Here is a 16,705-nt window from a genome sequence, read left to right as displayed (position 1 = left end):
GGGGGCTTCCCCGGAGGGTCCCTCGGAAGAACGAGCGCGCTTGGAAGAAGCTTTGGGCGCCATTTGAGTGAAAAAGTTGGCTTAGGAATTTTGACAAACACCTGGCGTGCACAAAAATTTGGAAGAGAGATAAAAGGGGATTAGAGATGTGAAATCCCAAAAAATTTTGACCTGGAATCAAGAAATACAAGCCCTAAACACAAACAAGACATCTACACAATGATTCCCATCCTATATTATTCCAAAATTTGAAAGAAGAAGAGTGGTAGAAACTTACCCAAGTTTATGGAGAAACCAAAACAATCCCTCTTGTTTGTGATGGAAGAAGATGAAGAGTGAGATGGAAGAAGGAAGGATGGGCAAAAGAATGATAGAGATGGGAGAGGAAGAGATGAAGAGAGGTTGGAAGATGTAGGAGGGGGGGTTTGGGTCTTAGGTTGAGAGAGAGGGAAGGTTTTAGGGTGTTTAGAATGTTTTTTTTAAAAAAATGGGCTTTACATGCCCATTTAAAAGGGGCGCGACGACGGCGGGGGCCCGCAGACGCTAGGCGGGCGCCTATGAATCTACATGAGCCTACTGGTCGGAATGGAGGGTGCCCGCTGGATCTCGGCGAGCGCCCGCGATGCTTATGATCACGCTGCCCTATTTGGCGAGCGCTCGCAGGTCTTATGTAGAAAACCGCTTTTTGAAGTAAATTTTTGTCTACAAAGGCCGGGCTGGGGTCGAAGAATTCTGAATTTTGAAATTTAAGCGTTTGTGGACCCTAGACACCGTGTTGAACCTTCAGAACGGGATTCGGAGCTTAATTACTAAAGTGGTATTGTTGATGCCCGAATTTCCCGTGATTTTTGGATTAGACGAGAAAATTGTAGTAATGTCAAAAAATTCCAAAAATGGTACCGCGACCTTAAAATGGCTAAGAAAACCGCACGTAACTTTTAGACTGCAATTTGAGACAATTCTGAAAGAGGACACATTTTGGCTATACTTAGCTAATTTCTAGAAAATTCTTGGCCAAGGCAACTTGAAGGAGGGAAGCTTGGAAATTGGAAGAATTGCTTCCCATGAGTGTTAAATTTAATATCGATAGCTAGACGAACCAAGATTTCGCATTAGTCCTCGTAAATTGGGTCCGTCAATAGGACTTTCTCTACTTTACAAATTGGGACTATGCCATCAATATAAGGCTTAAGCCTTTGGCCATTAACCTTAAATAGAGATCCATCGGTAGGATCTTGGAGTTCAATTGCACCATGAGGAAAGACGGCAGTGATGACATATGGACCATCCCACCTTGAACAGAGTTTACCGAGAAAGAGTTGCAAGCGAGAGTTGAAAAGCCAAACTTTCTGTCCAGGGGCAAAAGACTTGTTAACAATGTGCTTGTCATGAAATGCTTTAGTCTTTGCCTTATAGGCGCTTTCATACGCATCATTTCAAATTTCTTCGAGCTCATTAAGCTGCAATTTGTGATTACAGCCGGCATGTTTGAGATCAAAGCTGAGCCTTTTTATAGCCCAATAAGCACAGTGCTCTAGTTCATCTGGGAGATGATAAGCTTTGCCAAAGACAAGTTGATATGGGGACATGCCAATAGGTGTCTTATACGTTGTCCGGTAGGCCCAAAGTGCATCGTTTAGTCTCAATGACCAATCTTTACGGTCCGGTCGAACCGTTTTTTCCAGGATATGCTTGATTTCCTGATTAGATACTTCTACTTGATCACTCGTTTGAGGGTGATAAAAGAGGACGGATTTGAGATAGCGATTTCGAAAATGAGATCCGCCGTCACTGATGAGTGTTCGGGGCGTACCAAAATGACTAAAAATGTTCGATTGAATGAACTTGACCACAACTTTATGATCATTGGTTTTGGTAGCTTGAGCCTCAACCATTTAGACACATAATCCACCGCTACAAGAATATACTCATAGCCATAAGAAGATAAAAATGGTCCCATGAAGTCAATCCCCCACACATCGAAAATTTCTATGATTAAGATGGGAGTGAGGGGCATCATGTCTCTTCTAGACACAGAGCCGAGCTTTTGGCAACGCTTACAAGATTTACAGAAATTGTAAGCATCCCGAAACAAAGAAGGCCAATAGAATCCGCTTTGAAGGACTTTGTCAGCGGTCTTCTTGGCACTGAAATGACCCCCACAAGCAAGGGTATGGCAGAAATTAAGGACACTTGTGAATTCATTTTCGGGAATACATCTTCGGATGATTTGATCCGGGCAATACTTAAATAATTCTGGATCTTCCCAAAAGAAATGCTTAACTTGGGAAAAGAACCGATCTTTCTCTTGTTTTGACCATTTAGAGGGAATTTTTCCTACCACAAGGTAGTTGACAATATCCGTGAACCATGGAAGATATGAATGAGAAATCTGAAACAGTTTCTCATCCTGAAAGGAATCATGAATTGCGGCAAATTCAGAAGATTTCTCAATGAGCAAACGAGAGAGATGGTCGGCGACAACATTGTCTGTTCCTTTTTTATCCCGGATTTCAATGTCAAACTCTTGGAGTAAAAGTATCCATCAAATTAGGCGAGGTTTGGTCTCTTTTTTAGTGAGCAAATGCCTTAGAACGGCATGGCCTGAAAAGACAATGACATTGGATCCTAGAAGGTAAGAGCGGAATTTATCCAAGGCGTACACCACAGCTAGCAATTCTTTTTCAGTGGTGGTGTAATTTAACTGAGCATTAGAGAGAGTCTTGCTAGCATAATAGATAGCATGCGGAAGCTTGTCCACACGCTGGCCCAAAACCGCTCCGAATGCATAATCGGATGCATCACACATGATTTCAAATGGAAGAGACCAATTGGGCGGTTTCATGATTGGGGCTGATGAGAAAAGAGTATGGAGCTTCTTAAAAGCTTCCAAACAGGCTTCATCAAAATTAAACAGAACATCCTTGGCAAGAAGATTACACAAGGGCCGAGAGATTTTGTTAAAATCTTTGATGAAGTGGCAATAGAAGCTGGCATGTCTAAAGAAGGAACGGATTTGACGAACAGAATTTGGAGGAGGAAGGTTAGAGATTAACTCAACTTTAGCTTTATCAATCTCAATTCCCCTGTTAGAAATGACATATCCCAAGACAATGCCCTCTTGGACCATAAAATGACTCTTTTCCCAACTTAGAATCAAATTTGTCTTCTTGCATCTTTGAAGCACAAGGGATAGATTGTGGAGACAGGAGTCAAAGGAAGATCCAAAGACGGAAAAATCATCCATGAACACTTCTAAACACTTTTTGACCATATCGGAAAATATGGACATCATGCACCTTTGGAAGGTTGTCGGTGCATTGTATAGCCCAAAAGGCATGCGTCTATAAGCAAAAGTTCCAAAGGGACATGTGAAAGTGGTCTTCTCTTGATCTTGTGGATCAATTGCCACTTGGTTATAGCCTGAATAACCATCAAGGAAGCAGTAGTAGCTCTGGTGGTGCGTTGAGGCATGAGCTCTCCCGCTAAATTTTCAACAACGGTGAGACCGAATTTCTTTAGAATAACTTGAGTGGGGCTCACCTACTTGCTATCAGAGATGGGGCAGATAATTCCTGCATCTAGTAGCTTGATCACTTCTTTCATGACCACTTCCTTCATATTAGGATTCAATCGGCGCTGTACCTCTCTAGAAGGTTTTGCGTCGTCCTCTATAAGAATGCGATGCATACAAATAGAAGGGTCGATTCCTTTCAAATCAGTAACTGCCCAGCCAATAGCTTCTTTGTGCTCTTGTAGCACTGTTAAAAGGCTATTTTCTTGGTCCTTTAAAAGGTCTGATGCAATGATAATCGGAAGAGTTTTGTTTGCTCCAAGAAACACATACTTGAGGTGGACTGGGAGCGGCTTTAACTCAAGTTGTGGTGGAGATCTTAAGGAAAGGACCAGAGGAGTAGTGGAAAGTTGAGGAAGTAGTTCTCTTGGCATTTTCCAAGGAGGAAAGTCCATGATAGCACCAATGTCAAGTAAAGAATTTACTTCTTGGATGGCTTGGTCAATATCAAAGTTTGAGAAGTCAAAGTGAGACATGCAAGTTTCAAGAGGTTCTGTACTTAGAATGAAGGGGAGAGAGTCTTCGACCACTTCATCTATCACATCAACAAGAAAACAATCATCCTCATCGGAAGGATGTTGAGTTGCATGGAAGATTTGGAGTTTGACTTGCATATTTTCAAAGACGATGTCCATCACCCCAGTTCGACAATTAATTGAAGCGTTAGCCGTAGCTAAGAATGGCCTACCGAGGATCACGGGAATATGCTTCTTTGGATCATGGACCGGTTCTGTGTCAAGAACCACAAAGTCTACCAAGAAGTAAAATTTGTCCACTTAGACTATGACATCTTCAAGAATGCCTCGTGGGTGCTTGACCGATCTATCGGCAAGCTACAAGACCACGAAGGTTGGCTTTAGATCTTCCAACCCAAGTTATAAGTAAACTGAATATGGAATCAAGTTCACACTAGCTCCTAAGTCAAGGAGGACCCTTTCTATCTTGTTGTCACCAACGACACACGAGATTGTTGGGGCGCCTGGATCCTTATACTTTGGAGGGGCACTATGTTGAATGATTGCACTCATATTTTTAGTTAATCTTACCTTCTTTAGCAAAAAATATTTGGAAGTGCGCTTTTGAGTACACAAATCCTTGAGAAATTTTGCATAGGGAGGGATTTGCTTGATAGCATCCAAGAGAGGAAAATTGATCTTTACTTGCTTGAAGACTTCCCATATGTCTTGAATTTTACAATTTTTGTTCCCAAAATGTGTCGACTCTTGGAGACTTTGAGGAAATGGAGCCTTAGGCTCATAAGAAGTCTTCATATTTGGGTTGATAAGCTTGGAATTTTCAGTGCTAGAATTTGGATTTTCAGGAGTGAGCTTTGGATTAGAAGAGAGGAGATTTGGATATTTGGGAGGAAGAACTTTGTCATTGTTTCTTCCATCAACCTTGTTGTCCACAACTCGACCACTCCGAAGGGTGGTGATTGCTTGGACTTGTTCATGAGTAGGCCTACTCGGAGGAGTGGCTTCGTCAATCACATACATCCCTCTAGGATTCTCAAATGGTTAAGCAGGAAGTTTTCCCTTATCTCTTTGAAGAAGTTGGTTGATTGAATTAGCTATTTGTCCCACTTGACTCTCAAGTTTAGCTATGGACTGAGTATAAGAATGAACCATTTGGAGAGTGGGCTGCAATGATGTCAATAGTTGCTTATTAGATTCCATCATTTGCTTATTTAGGGATTCCATCATTTGCTTATTTGCATCCAAAATCTCATCAGTTAGAAACACAGGAGGTTGATTAGAGATATTTGGATTATAAGGGGGGCGGTAACTTGAAGGGGCCTGAAATTGCCTATTTTGAAATTGAGAAGAGGGCTGATTTTGCTGCCCTTAATTTTGAAATTATGAATTTTGTGGGGCTTGTTACCTTCACGAGAAATTCGGATGATCTCTCCATCTCGGATTATAGGTATTAGAATAAGGATTGTTTCCGAGCCTGGAAAACATCGCATTTGTTTGCTCTTGATTGGGACTAGGAAATTGCTCCGATGTGGGGCAATCTTCAAAGAGATGGAAAGGACTAGTGCATGATGCACACACCGCACTGGCTAAATTTTGAGACAAGGAAAGAGAGAGATGTGGTGCCATCAATTGATAGAATTTATGAGCTATGGCATCCACTTGAGAAGACTCTTCCCTCATTATCTTCGGTTGACATAGGTTGGTGTTCTTTGCGTTGGTTGAGGTTGGAGTACTACGAGAATTATGTTGCAATGAGTTTCACTCAAATTCTCAAGTAAGGTCCACGCCTCATCCGCACTTTTAGACATGAACATCCCTCCACATGACGAGTCAACCATGAATCTATGTGGGTCGGTTAACCCAGCATAGAAAGCTTGCACCAATTGCCATTTTGGAATTAGGTGGTGCGGACATTTCCTAAGGAGATCTTAAAGTCTCTCCCAAGTCTCATTGAGTTGTTCCCCATCGCTTTGTGAAAAGCTAAGAATGGAACGCCTCATTAGGTTGGTTTTACTCACAGGATAATATTTTTTTAAGAATTCTTATTGCAATTGAGCCCATGTAGTGATGGAATTTGCAACAAGGGAGTTCAACCAATATTTTGCCCTATCTTTTAAGGCAAATGGGAAGAGATGCAAATGGAGAGCATTTTCAGGGAAGCCCCTTAACTTGATGGTAGAACAGATTTCAAGGAACTCATCAAGGTGCTTATAGGGGTCCTCATGTTCCAAGCCATGAAAGGAAGGAATCATTTGAATTATACTAGGTTTGATCTCATATTGAGCTGCATTGATGTTTGGCATCACTATGCAAGAAGGAGAGGCATAATTCGTAGGGATGAAATGGTCCCTAAGAGTCATAGGAACAACATTTGGAATTTCAGCTCTATCATTATGGATTCCTTCATTCCAACATTTCCCTCACGTTCATCCATTGTATTAAATTCAAGTTCAATTCCTCTTATATATTCAGATTCCCTAAGGTTTCTTCTAAGAGTCCTTTCAAGTGAATTTATGTCAATGGGAGAATCAAGAGTTGGTAAGGATAATGACGTACGGCCAAACATCAACAACACACTACACAATCAAAACAACAATTCATCACCATAACCTCTACATATGATATTCCCATTCTCCTCAATTATCAACAGACAGAAAATAAATGGCCACGACAAGGACCGATGCTTTGTAAACAGTAAAACAATAATAGCCTCGACAAGGGCTCCACAAGTTAAATATCTCTAAATTAAACACATGCAAGATATTCACAATTGTGATTCTAGAATTTCGAAGACTTACCTGAAGTCCTCTAGACTTATGATATTTTCAATTTTTCCACGGCAAGCCTTGAATACCTAAAATCTCACAAGAACACTTGAAACACAAATTATCGAAACCAACAGGAAAATATCCACAAGAACACAATATTCACAATTAAACCAAAGTTAATCCTAAAACCTCGGTTACAAAACCGTTTGCAATCCCCGACAACGGCTCCAAAAATTGATGGGTCTTGTCGACTATCTCAATAATAATCAATCCTTTGCAATAACACAAATCATTGTAAAATAAGGCTATTGTTCGGGTAAGTCAAACCACTGGGATTGCTAGTTTATGGCAACCAAGGTCGTTAAAATCACTTAGTTTGATGAAGGGGGTATAGAGGTTTGTTTGGTTTGTGACTTGAAATTAAAATATGCTTAAAGTGCTAAATGCAAGGAATGTAAAGAAGAGAGATTTATGTAAAGAAAGCTAGGGAAGTGAATCCACTACCTTCCACATAAACATGCTAGATTGCAATTAACTTGGGAAACAATGTCAATGTATAGCAATGATATGTAGCAATACTAGATTGCTACATTATCTTCAAGAAGTTCATAGGATTAAGACTTAAGTATAACCCCTCAAAGTTTCACATGCTTCAACTACCTAAACTAAGGTGTAGTCATGACATGCTCACAAAGCTAGGGATTATCAAACCCTTAATCAATTGATAATAGCACAAGAAGTCAAAAATCAAGAATAGTCCATTAAAAGAAGGCCCTAAGCTATGGAATATCAAGTTTCTCATACAACATGCCATTAAACCCATTTCACAATTTCATTTCCATTCTCACTATGAAGATTCAAGTTATATAATCATGAGAGGATAAAATCTAAGACAAGACAATGAACTCAGAATGATCATTTATAGGCACTAAAATCAATTACAACAAATGTAAGTGCTCTAAATCATGAAACTACCATATACATGAATCATTCCCCAAATTAAATGAAACTAAGGCATGCTTACAAGAGAGGGCTTCATCACCTCCCTAGAAAGAGAGTTAGTTACCCATAGGAGCAATGGAGGAAGGAGAAGAGATCATCATCCCCACCATTTTCGCACCTCAAGGCCACAAAACACCCAAACCCTCTTGCTCATAGTATTTCTCTCTCTAAAAACTTACAAAATGTGAGATTTTCATAATACAACCCTCCTAGCCTTCTATATGCCACCATAGACTCCTAACCACTCTAATTTCGTGGTCCATAATCCCTAGGAGAGTGCAGCACCACACAAAATGGGTCAAGGGGACAGCCTTGAAGGAAAAAATGCAGACCATGCCCATTTGTCTGTGAAATGGCGGGCGCCCGCATGCGCAAGATGGGTGCCCGCAGAAGCTCGAAGATTCTGCCCGAATGGGCGGGCGCTCGTGGGTTTCCAGCGGGCGCCCGCGGGTGCAAGAAGTCTCGGCCCAAAATGGCAAGCGCCCGCGGGTTTTTGGCGGGCGCCCGCACCTTGAAACTCATGCTATGAATTTTTGCTCATGACTGTTCTTAGCGCCAACCATTCATGTGATTCTTCTTCCTGGAACTTTTTACATAGATCATCATGAGTTCCATGGATCATTAACTTGGCTAAAACGAATGTACCCGGCAATGGCATACTTTGATCTTCAAAACTTATCAAAGCATCACTTTTGACTCTCTTTGGGGAACTAACCTGAAAATAGACAAAAGCATGCAATTAATGCTAAAATATACAGTATAATCAACTAATGGACTTAACTACTGCAAATAAGGGTGCTTGAATATGCAATATTCAATGCTTATCATACTCCCGTACACAAAATTTTCGGTAGCGGGTCTTACCCGGATCGTCCGACCCAAAAAAGGAAAAATGTCAAAATGATGACCACTACATTTCTAAGAGTCCTGAACTTAAAAAAAATCCCAACCAACTCTCGGACACACCCTGCACACCCCACGGTGTCCAGTACGCGAAACGAGAAAAGACGAAAATACACTCGAAAAATTAGAAAATTCCAGAAAATGGAAAATGGTAAAAATTGGAAACATTACAACATCAATTTTTTCAAGAGCCATGTCAACAATTCTAAGAGCCACGTTAGCAACTTTCGCTATCCAGAAACATGCACTCCATCAGACTCTCTGAATGCTCTAAAAAAAAAAATAATAGTAACAAATTTAAAATTAATTAATTAATTTTTTTATTTTAACTTTTCCTAAACAGCTATATTATTAATGGCTATATTCGTAACGGCTATATTTTTCATCTTATATAATGAATATTCATTTGGTCACCTGAAAATCATCACTACATTCATCTCTCTCCATTGTAGCAAAATATCATTATCCATCTTTTTCAATTTTGAAATTCCAATGGCTTGGCAGAGTCTAATTCTTCATATTCCTCGTCATCGTCTTCGGAAGATGACCCTTTTGGGGCGTTGATTCAACAGGATCAAAATGAATTATATGAGATTATGAATTTAGTGAGGCTAGAGATAGTTGAGCAAGTATTTCAAGTTCGTAAAAAGAAGCAATACATTCATCATGACCGAGAGAAAAGCCACTATCAACTAATGAAATACTACTTCAACAAGAATTGCACATATCCACCAGAGTACTTTCACAAGCGATTCAGGATGCGACGAGAACTTTTTCTTCTTATCCTTAATGATGTCAAAGCTTATAATGACTACCTTGTCCAAAAAAAGGATGCAACTGGTCGTCTGGGGTTGTTTTCTATACAAAAGATGACAACTGTTATTCGTATACTTGCATATGGTTGTGCAGCCGATCATTATGATGAGTATATTAAAATCGGCGAGAGCACTACCATTAAATGCTTGAAGGCATTTTGTAATGCTATTGGTCTTATGTATGCAAAGGAGTATATGCACCCACCCAACGAAGCCGACATAGCACGGTTGCTTGAAGAAGGGGAGCAAAGAAGATTTTTGGGTGTGCTTGGTTCTATCGACTGTATGAACTGGGAGTGGAAGAATTGCCCAGTGGAGTGGCACGGCACACATAAGGGACGATCTGGCAAGAATACTCTCATATTGGAAGCAGTTGCCTCACAAGATTTATGGATTTGGCATGCATTCTTTGGAATGACGGGTTCACACAATGATATAAATGTGTTGGATCATTCCTCGATATTCAATGGTATCGTCAATGGCCAATTACCTCCGGTTAATTATGTAGTGAATGGGCATCACTATAGAATGGGGTATTACCTGTCTAATGGTATCTACCCTAAGTGGGCAACTTTGATGCAAACCATTCCGTAACCAACCACTGGAAAAGAAAAATTGTTTGCTTAACGACAAGAGGCATGCAGGAAGGATGTGGAATAGGCTTTTGGGGTATTGCAGTCTAAGTGGGCAATAACGCAAGGACCAGTGCGTTACTGGGAGAAAGATGACTTGTGCCTCATAATAAAAACGTGCATCATCCTTCACAATATGATTATTGAAGATGAGCGTCACGCAAATGTTGGAAGATGGACTCCATCACTGGAGGATGCAGTCCTGATTCCCACTTTCAGTCGATGTCCATCGATTATAACGCACACATATTCTCTTGCCAACTTCAAATTAGCAACTGAGAGGCAAATACACGATTGAGGAATGATTTAATGAAAAATTTGTGGAACCGCTATGGTGATGAAGATGTTTAATTTATGTTGCATTTTGTTTGCTTTTTAGATGTTATGACATTTCGTGTACTAGAATTTTTATTATGCAATGGTTTTTTAAGTTTAAAAATAATGAATTGGAATAAGAAAATAAACATTACAAAATTTTATGGAAATAAGTAGATGAATTTGTAATTTTAATTATTTGTTTTACAAAAATTTTTTTTTAAAAATTTATATATATTTTTATAAAAATTATAGCCGTTAAGACCCTATTTGTGTCAGCCAAACAGTGCCTTAATGACCAAATGCATTATTTGTGGTACACATTTAAAATTTAAAGCAAAAAAATAAAAAAAAATTTAAAAACAAATTTTAAGGGGAAAAAAAAAAAAAAAAAAAAAAAGCTTTTTAATTTATTTTTGGCCCAAATAAAATATATTTTTGACAAACAGTGCCTAAACAATATATTTTTTATTTACTGTATTTTATTATTATTTTTTTCTAAAAAAAAAAGAGCTCAAATAACCTATTTTTAGGTTTTTATTATTATTTAAAAAAAAAAATCTGCTGAATAAAACAAAAAAGGCAACTAAAAACAGCGCCCTTTTGCAACAAAAAAAAATATTCAGCGATCGCGAGCCGGCTCGGTGAATACTGCGAGCACGCCCACGAGTAAAACTAGGTTCCATCTTTTTTGGCTAGACCGCTGCACGGCCAAAGGACCTTAAGCTCGCAAAATTTAGGCTTACGCGAGCCCGCTGCACATGCTCTTACAAATTAATCGTAGCTTTCCCATGGGAACTTGCACATTACCAAGATGTTGTTTGCGTGGTTTTTGCATCCAATAACAAGTCTATAATCATTGTGTGTGTGTGTGTGTATGCGCGGGGACATTATATATGAAAGTGCACAGTAAATTTACTTTAACTTCGGGACTACGGAGTATTTTCTTGGAAAATCTATTTGTTGTCTTTTCCGATCCTATTCCACTTTGAAATATAATAATTCTGATTTAATATTGAAATTCATATCACTATTCAATCAAGTCAGATTCTTGGAAGCTGCATGCATGTTAGAGAAAGAGAATGACGTTTCTGTGTGCGCCTTCAAAGTCTTGATATTCCAAGTTTCTCCTCGTGTATATGCTCCTCGGTTGTACTGATAGTGACAATTGGATTGGGCTCTCAATTTATCGTGAGATTTGCCTTGTTGTACAGGTTACAACTTGGAATTTATTTATTTATTTTATTTTATTATTATTATTTTTTTTCATTCTAGGGCTTGAACTCCTCCCTTTTTTTTTGAAGGTGGAGAGGTTATACCATTGGGCCAAAAGCTCTTCGGTAATTTGAAAGTTGATGACCTCTATTTTTCTCATTTCTCAGCTTTGTGGGCTTTTTCAGTGATTTTTTGGTTTCTCTCAAAAGGGTTTTGATATCTTGATTGTGGTTTATGATAATTAATGATTTCGTCATGGCAGCTTAAATCTCTGCAGTTGGGGACTTCTAATTGCTCTGTAGTTGGCCTGTATGAAACAAGCATAGTTTGGTAGTTTTTTTTAGGACAACTAAAAAATCCCTAATAAAATTGAAATATGCATTTTTTTTAATTTGAAAAAATAATCCATTCTACCTCAGTCCTCATGGCAGCTTAAATCCCAGCAGTGTGAGATTACCAAGGTGTTAATGTATCTATATTCCACCCAAATATTAGAAAAGTGATGAAAATTTCATTTCTACATTATTTTTTATATTTGTAACAAAGTTGAATGAGAGGGATCATATATGTCATTCTTATTCTTACTCTCATTCTATTCTCACTCGCACTCCTTCGACATTTTGCATACCAACATAAATAAAATGTCAACAATGTCCTCAGTTGGAACAAAAAAAAAAAGTAGAAAGTAATTTTATTATTATTTGTAGTAACTTATGTATCCGCATGTGATACGACACAAAATGTCCTTTAACAAATTGACACAAAATGTCCTTTAACAAATTTAGTAATATTAATATAATTTTATTAAATATATAATTAGCAAGAGGACATTTTCAATATTCGTATTAAATATACATTTAAGTACTATAATTAATAAGTGGACATTTTATATATTCATATTAAATGTGGTTACCTTGCGGGTGTGATGTATTGACAAGTTACACCAGCACAATTTCACATTCTTTGATTGTGGAAAGAGGAAGTTATATACATATGTAAGTGACATTATCTCTAAATGATATGAGCTAGGCCTTTCGGGATACAACCTTAAAAATAAAATCATTATCTCTGAATGATATGAGCTAGGCCTTTTGGGATACAACCTTAAAAATAAAATCGTGCTATTTTAGATTCAAATCGAACATATCATATCATGTTGTAAAGTGTGGCCAATGAAGACTTTGGACCCTTCGTTGTCCTTTTGATGTAAAATTCAATAGATGTAAAATTCAATAGTAAAATCAATTTACATTAAATGTACATTTCATTAAATGAACACACATATATAGTCTTAAAGCTTTAATTTTTTTGTTTAAAAAATGTCATGGTACATAATTATAAAATTTGAATAAATTATTATAAATTTGGATAATTAAGTTACTGAGTTTGCAATTAGAAACCTAAACTTCATCTATATTTGCAATTTAAATATTGCTAATTAATATTTCAAATTTGCAAATTATAAATGTTACAAAATTTGCAAAATTAACTTACAAACCTGCAAAGACCTCTCCTTACAATTTCTAATACTCATTTCCATTTACCTCTCTCTCTGCCCCCTTACCACAGAGCTTGAATTCAGAGTCGAAAGCCTAGAAATTTCGATTCAGCGGTCATGAACCACTAACACATATGCGACGCAATTGGCTCTAGAATACGAGTTTGTTCAAATTGAATAATTATTTAATTCAGTAATTCACTGAAATTTCTTTCTTAATTAATTCTTTACATGTTGCTTTATTTCGCGATCAAGAGCATTGACAAATCACAGAAGAGCAAGGTTCTTCGAGAAGTAAGTATTTGTCTGTCTCAAATTTTTTTTTTTAAAAAAAAATTTACTGCAGCAAATTTTGAGGTTTTAGTTATTGTTTTATCTTTTGTGAATACAAGTTCATTAACCGATTAAGGGACATTGTTATTCATATTGAAAAATTGCTGGGTGATTTTTAAAAATTATTGATTATGGTACGGGATTTAGAGCTTCTAGAACTTTAATCTGAAACTGCCATTGCCGGGATGAAGGTGGAGAGCTCGGCGATGGTAAGGGCCTCTCAAATGGAGCAGATGAAGGGGAAAGATGAGGTTAAATTTGGTATTTCACACAATTACTTTAAGACACATCTGAAAATGATCAAAGTCAATTTTCTAGCTAAATTCAAATTAAGTCCAAATTAGTTCCAAATTTTTTAGTTAATCATAAGCTCATATCACAAGATTCTTCTATCACGAATCAAATGTGTGTGACAAGTTAATGAAAAGTGATCGGATAAAACATATTTTACATATAAAAACACTTTAGAACTCCTCTAAAAATGATCAAAGTTATGAACTTTTTAAACTAAATTCGAATTAGGTCCAAATTAGTTTCAAATGTATTAAAAAATTAAAAAATATTTAATCAGAAAATTTCTAAACTTCTAATTAATGGCTCATAGTCATTCGGAGCTCTTACGCTTTCCTCATAAGACCAGTAACGGCTTTGTCCTGCTGCTTCATCACTACATTAATATATAAAATGTTTTAAAGCCCAAATCTAATAGCAAATTAATAATATAATATGTCATACATAATAATAATAATATAATTAATATATCATACATACATATATATATATATATATATATTTATTTATTTATTTATTTACACGTACTTAAACTGTACAAATCTTATAAATTTTCAAAGTCTGTAATCATCCCAAAAGTGAAACAGTAGCAAAACTTATAAATCTTAGAAATCTGTAATCATCTTTATGTTGAGAAACGTTTTAAAAATTTTTTTGAGCGATTTTTATACATAAATTTTGATTCATCACATAGATACAAATTTTATACAAAAATAAAATATGATGATCGAATCAATTTAGGAATTAAATACTTATATCAAATGGTTGAGTAAACCGTTAAATCTTTTCTCTAAAGTGAATGTTTTCACTTATTGTAAATCCCTTTGCTAGATACTTTTTCCTTAGATATCCATCTTTTTTGTAATGATTTTGCTTTTAGGAATCACTCATAAGCCTCCATAAATGATCTTGGAAAACTAGGCTTGTGGGAGCCTCCATTAGATGAGAATACTACCCCTAAAAATCTAGAGAGATAAAATATTTTCTTGTCCTCTCAAAGTCTCACCTAAAATATACATGAACCTATATATATAGGCAAAATAAAGATAAGAAAATTAAACAATAAATCCTTCTCAATCTCTAATTCACATATCTCAAATCTAATAGGATTCCAATAACAAGTTGGATTATGAGTAAGAATCCTTTGGGCTTATTATTTTATTGGTCACAATGAATTAATAATTGACCCGATCCATGGACCCAATTAAATTAATTCATTAATTAATTTTTACTCTACTAAAAGAAATTAATTGAACACCAATTAAATAATAAATAACTTCTAAGTCAATGTTGCACTTTGACTTTTCTATGCATAATTAGTTATAGGATAAATAAAGTCATCAATCCGACTACTTAATTAATATATTTATTTTGGTACCTTTGATTATTTCGGCTCGATTACAATAAAACATTTGTTTGACAAAAATAATAATTTAAATAAATAAATATATAATAAATTATTTTGTCTAAAAATACACGAAGGCCTTCAAATTTACTTTGTGATCAACCACAATCAATACAAAATAAATATAAGTCCAATGATGCAAATATTGAAAATATAACACTTTAACTAGTAATTACATAATTACCCAAAGTGCTAGTCTATGGATTTTAAAAATTCCGTCGAACAAATCAAAGTAATTACTAATTAATAAAAGAGTCTATACTTCTCTCATGCTTAAGAGTCAAATATTATGACAGTGATAGGGAGCAATTACATACGACGGCTTTTACAATATATCTCAACCTAATACGGATCCAGTTTAAGTGTTAATTAATAATGAGTCCATCCATAATTACCGACTATAAACTATTTATATTCATTTATTGATCGATATTACACATATATAAAAATATCTCTTGTAATCAAGTGGACATTATCAATTCCATAATGAATCGAAACATAATACATTGAATTCACCAATTATATAAATCATAAATATTTCAGATATATCATGAACATATGTTATTATAATCCAAATAGGAATTTGTTATGCCAGGACATATAAATCCCAACACTTTATTAATTCTTGTTCACGATGGTCTTAGTAAGAAGATAAAAGAGATCAAATACTATGTGAGTTTCACTCTCTCTCCTATTCTCCTCTTTATTTTTCTTAATTAACAAAATACCAAAGACATAAATGTTAACATAAGAGTATGTATATCAATATATAAGAGTATTGAAAAATATAAAATAAAAAAATCAAGATTTTAATTTTTAAATATGTTGATTGGTTTGCAATCAATAACGTCTCTGATAAATGTGTTCATCCTAATTATGCAGCTTGAATCAGTTTAGATTCGTATATTTGATTAATCAGTTTGTTGTGATTTCAAAGCCTTAACTAGTTTATATTAGACTATTTTCTTTAATTAATGGATTCATTTTAATTGATGAAATCATTATTTTTGAGTTTATTTAATTTATGGTTTGCATTATTTCAAGCTATAATTAGTTTAGATTCACATGGTTCTCTAACTTATTTTTTCATTGTGGTTTCTAAAAATAAAATAAAATAAAATAAAAAATTGGTCTTTTTGAATTAATTTTGTACATATTTATGTCGTATTTGACTTAGATATGTGCAAAAAAATAAAAAAATGAGTAATCTATTTATCATTGTGCTTTCTTAAAAAAAAAAAAAAAAATGATTGGTCCTTTTTGAATTACTTTTGTACATATCAATGTCATGTTTGAATAGATAGAGGGAAATTTTTTAAAACTAAATTCAAATTAGGTGCAAAGTAATTTCAAGTTTTGCAATTAATCATAAACTAGTTAAAAAAGATAAAAATCCAATTAAATGTTCCGGCAACAATGACATTTGGACCTTACAATATCAATCTTCAAAGACATCAATCAATTTAACACAAGCAAGT

General features: G+C 35.7%; 1 protein-coding gene across 1 annotated transcript; it reads left to right on the top strand.

Annotated features, from left to right (window-relative positions):
- The first annotated feature begins 328 nt into the window (after window positions 1-328).
- Window positions 329-10,132, top strand: LOC132309056 (uncharacterized). Its single transcript, XM_059807410.1, has 2 exons — window positions 329-401; window positions 9,228-10,132. The coding sequence occupies exons 1-2, from the start codon at window positions 329-331 to the stop codon at window positions 10,130-10,132; spliced, it is 978 nt and encodes a 325-aa protein (XP_059663393.1).
- The last annotated feature ends 6,573 nt before the right edge of the window (window positions 10,133-16,705 follow it).

Source organism: Cornus florida, unplaced genomic scaffold (genome assembly GCF_030987335.1).
Source record: "Cornus florida cultivar Cherokee Brave unplaced genomic scaffold, ASM3098733v1 CherokeeBrave_3.0.0_Hap2_Chr05, whole genome shotgun sequence".
Taxonomy (NCBI): Eukaryota; Viridiplantae; Streptophyta; class Magnoliopsida; order Cornales; family Cornaceae; genus Cornus; species Cornus florida.
Note: the sequence above shows the minus strand (reverse complement) of the source record. Positions and strands in the feature narration are given on the sequence as shown.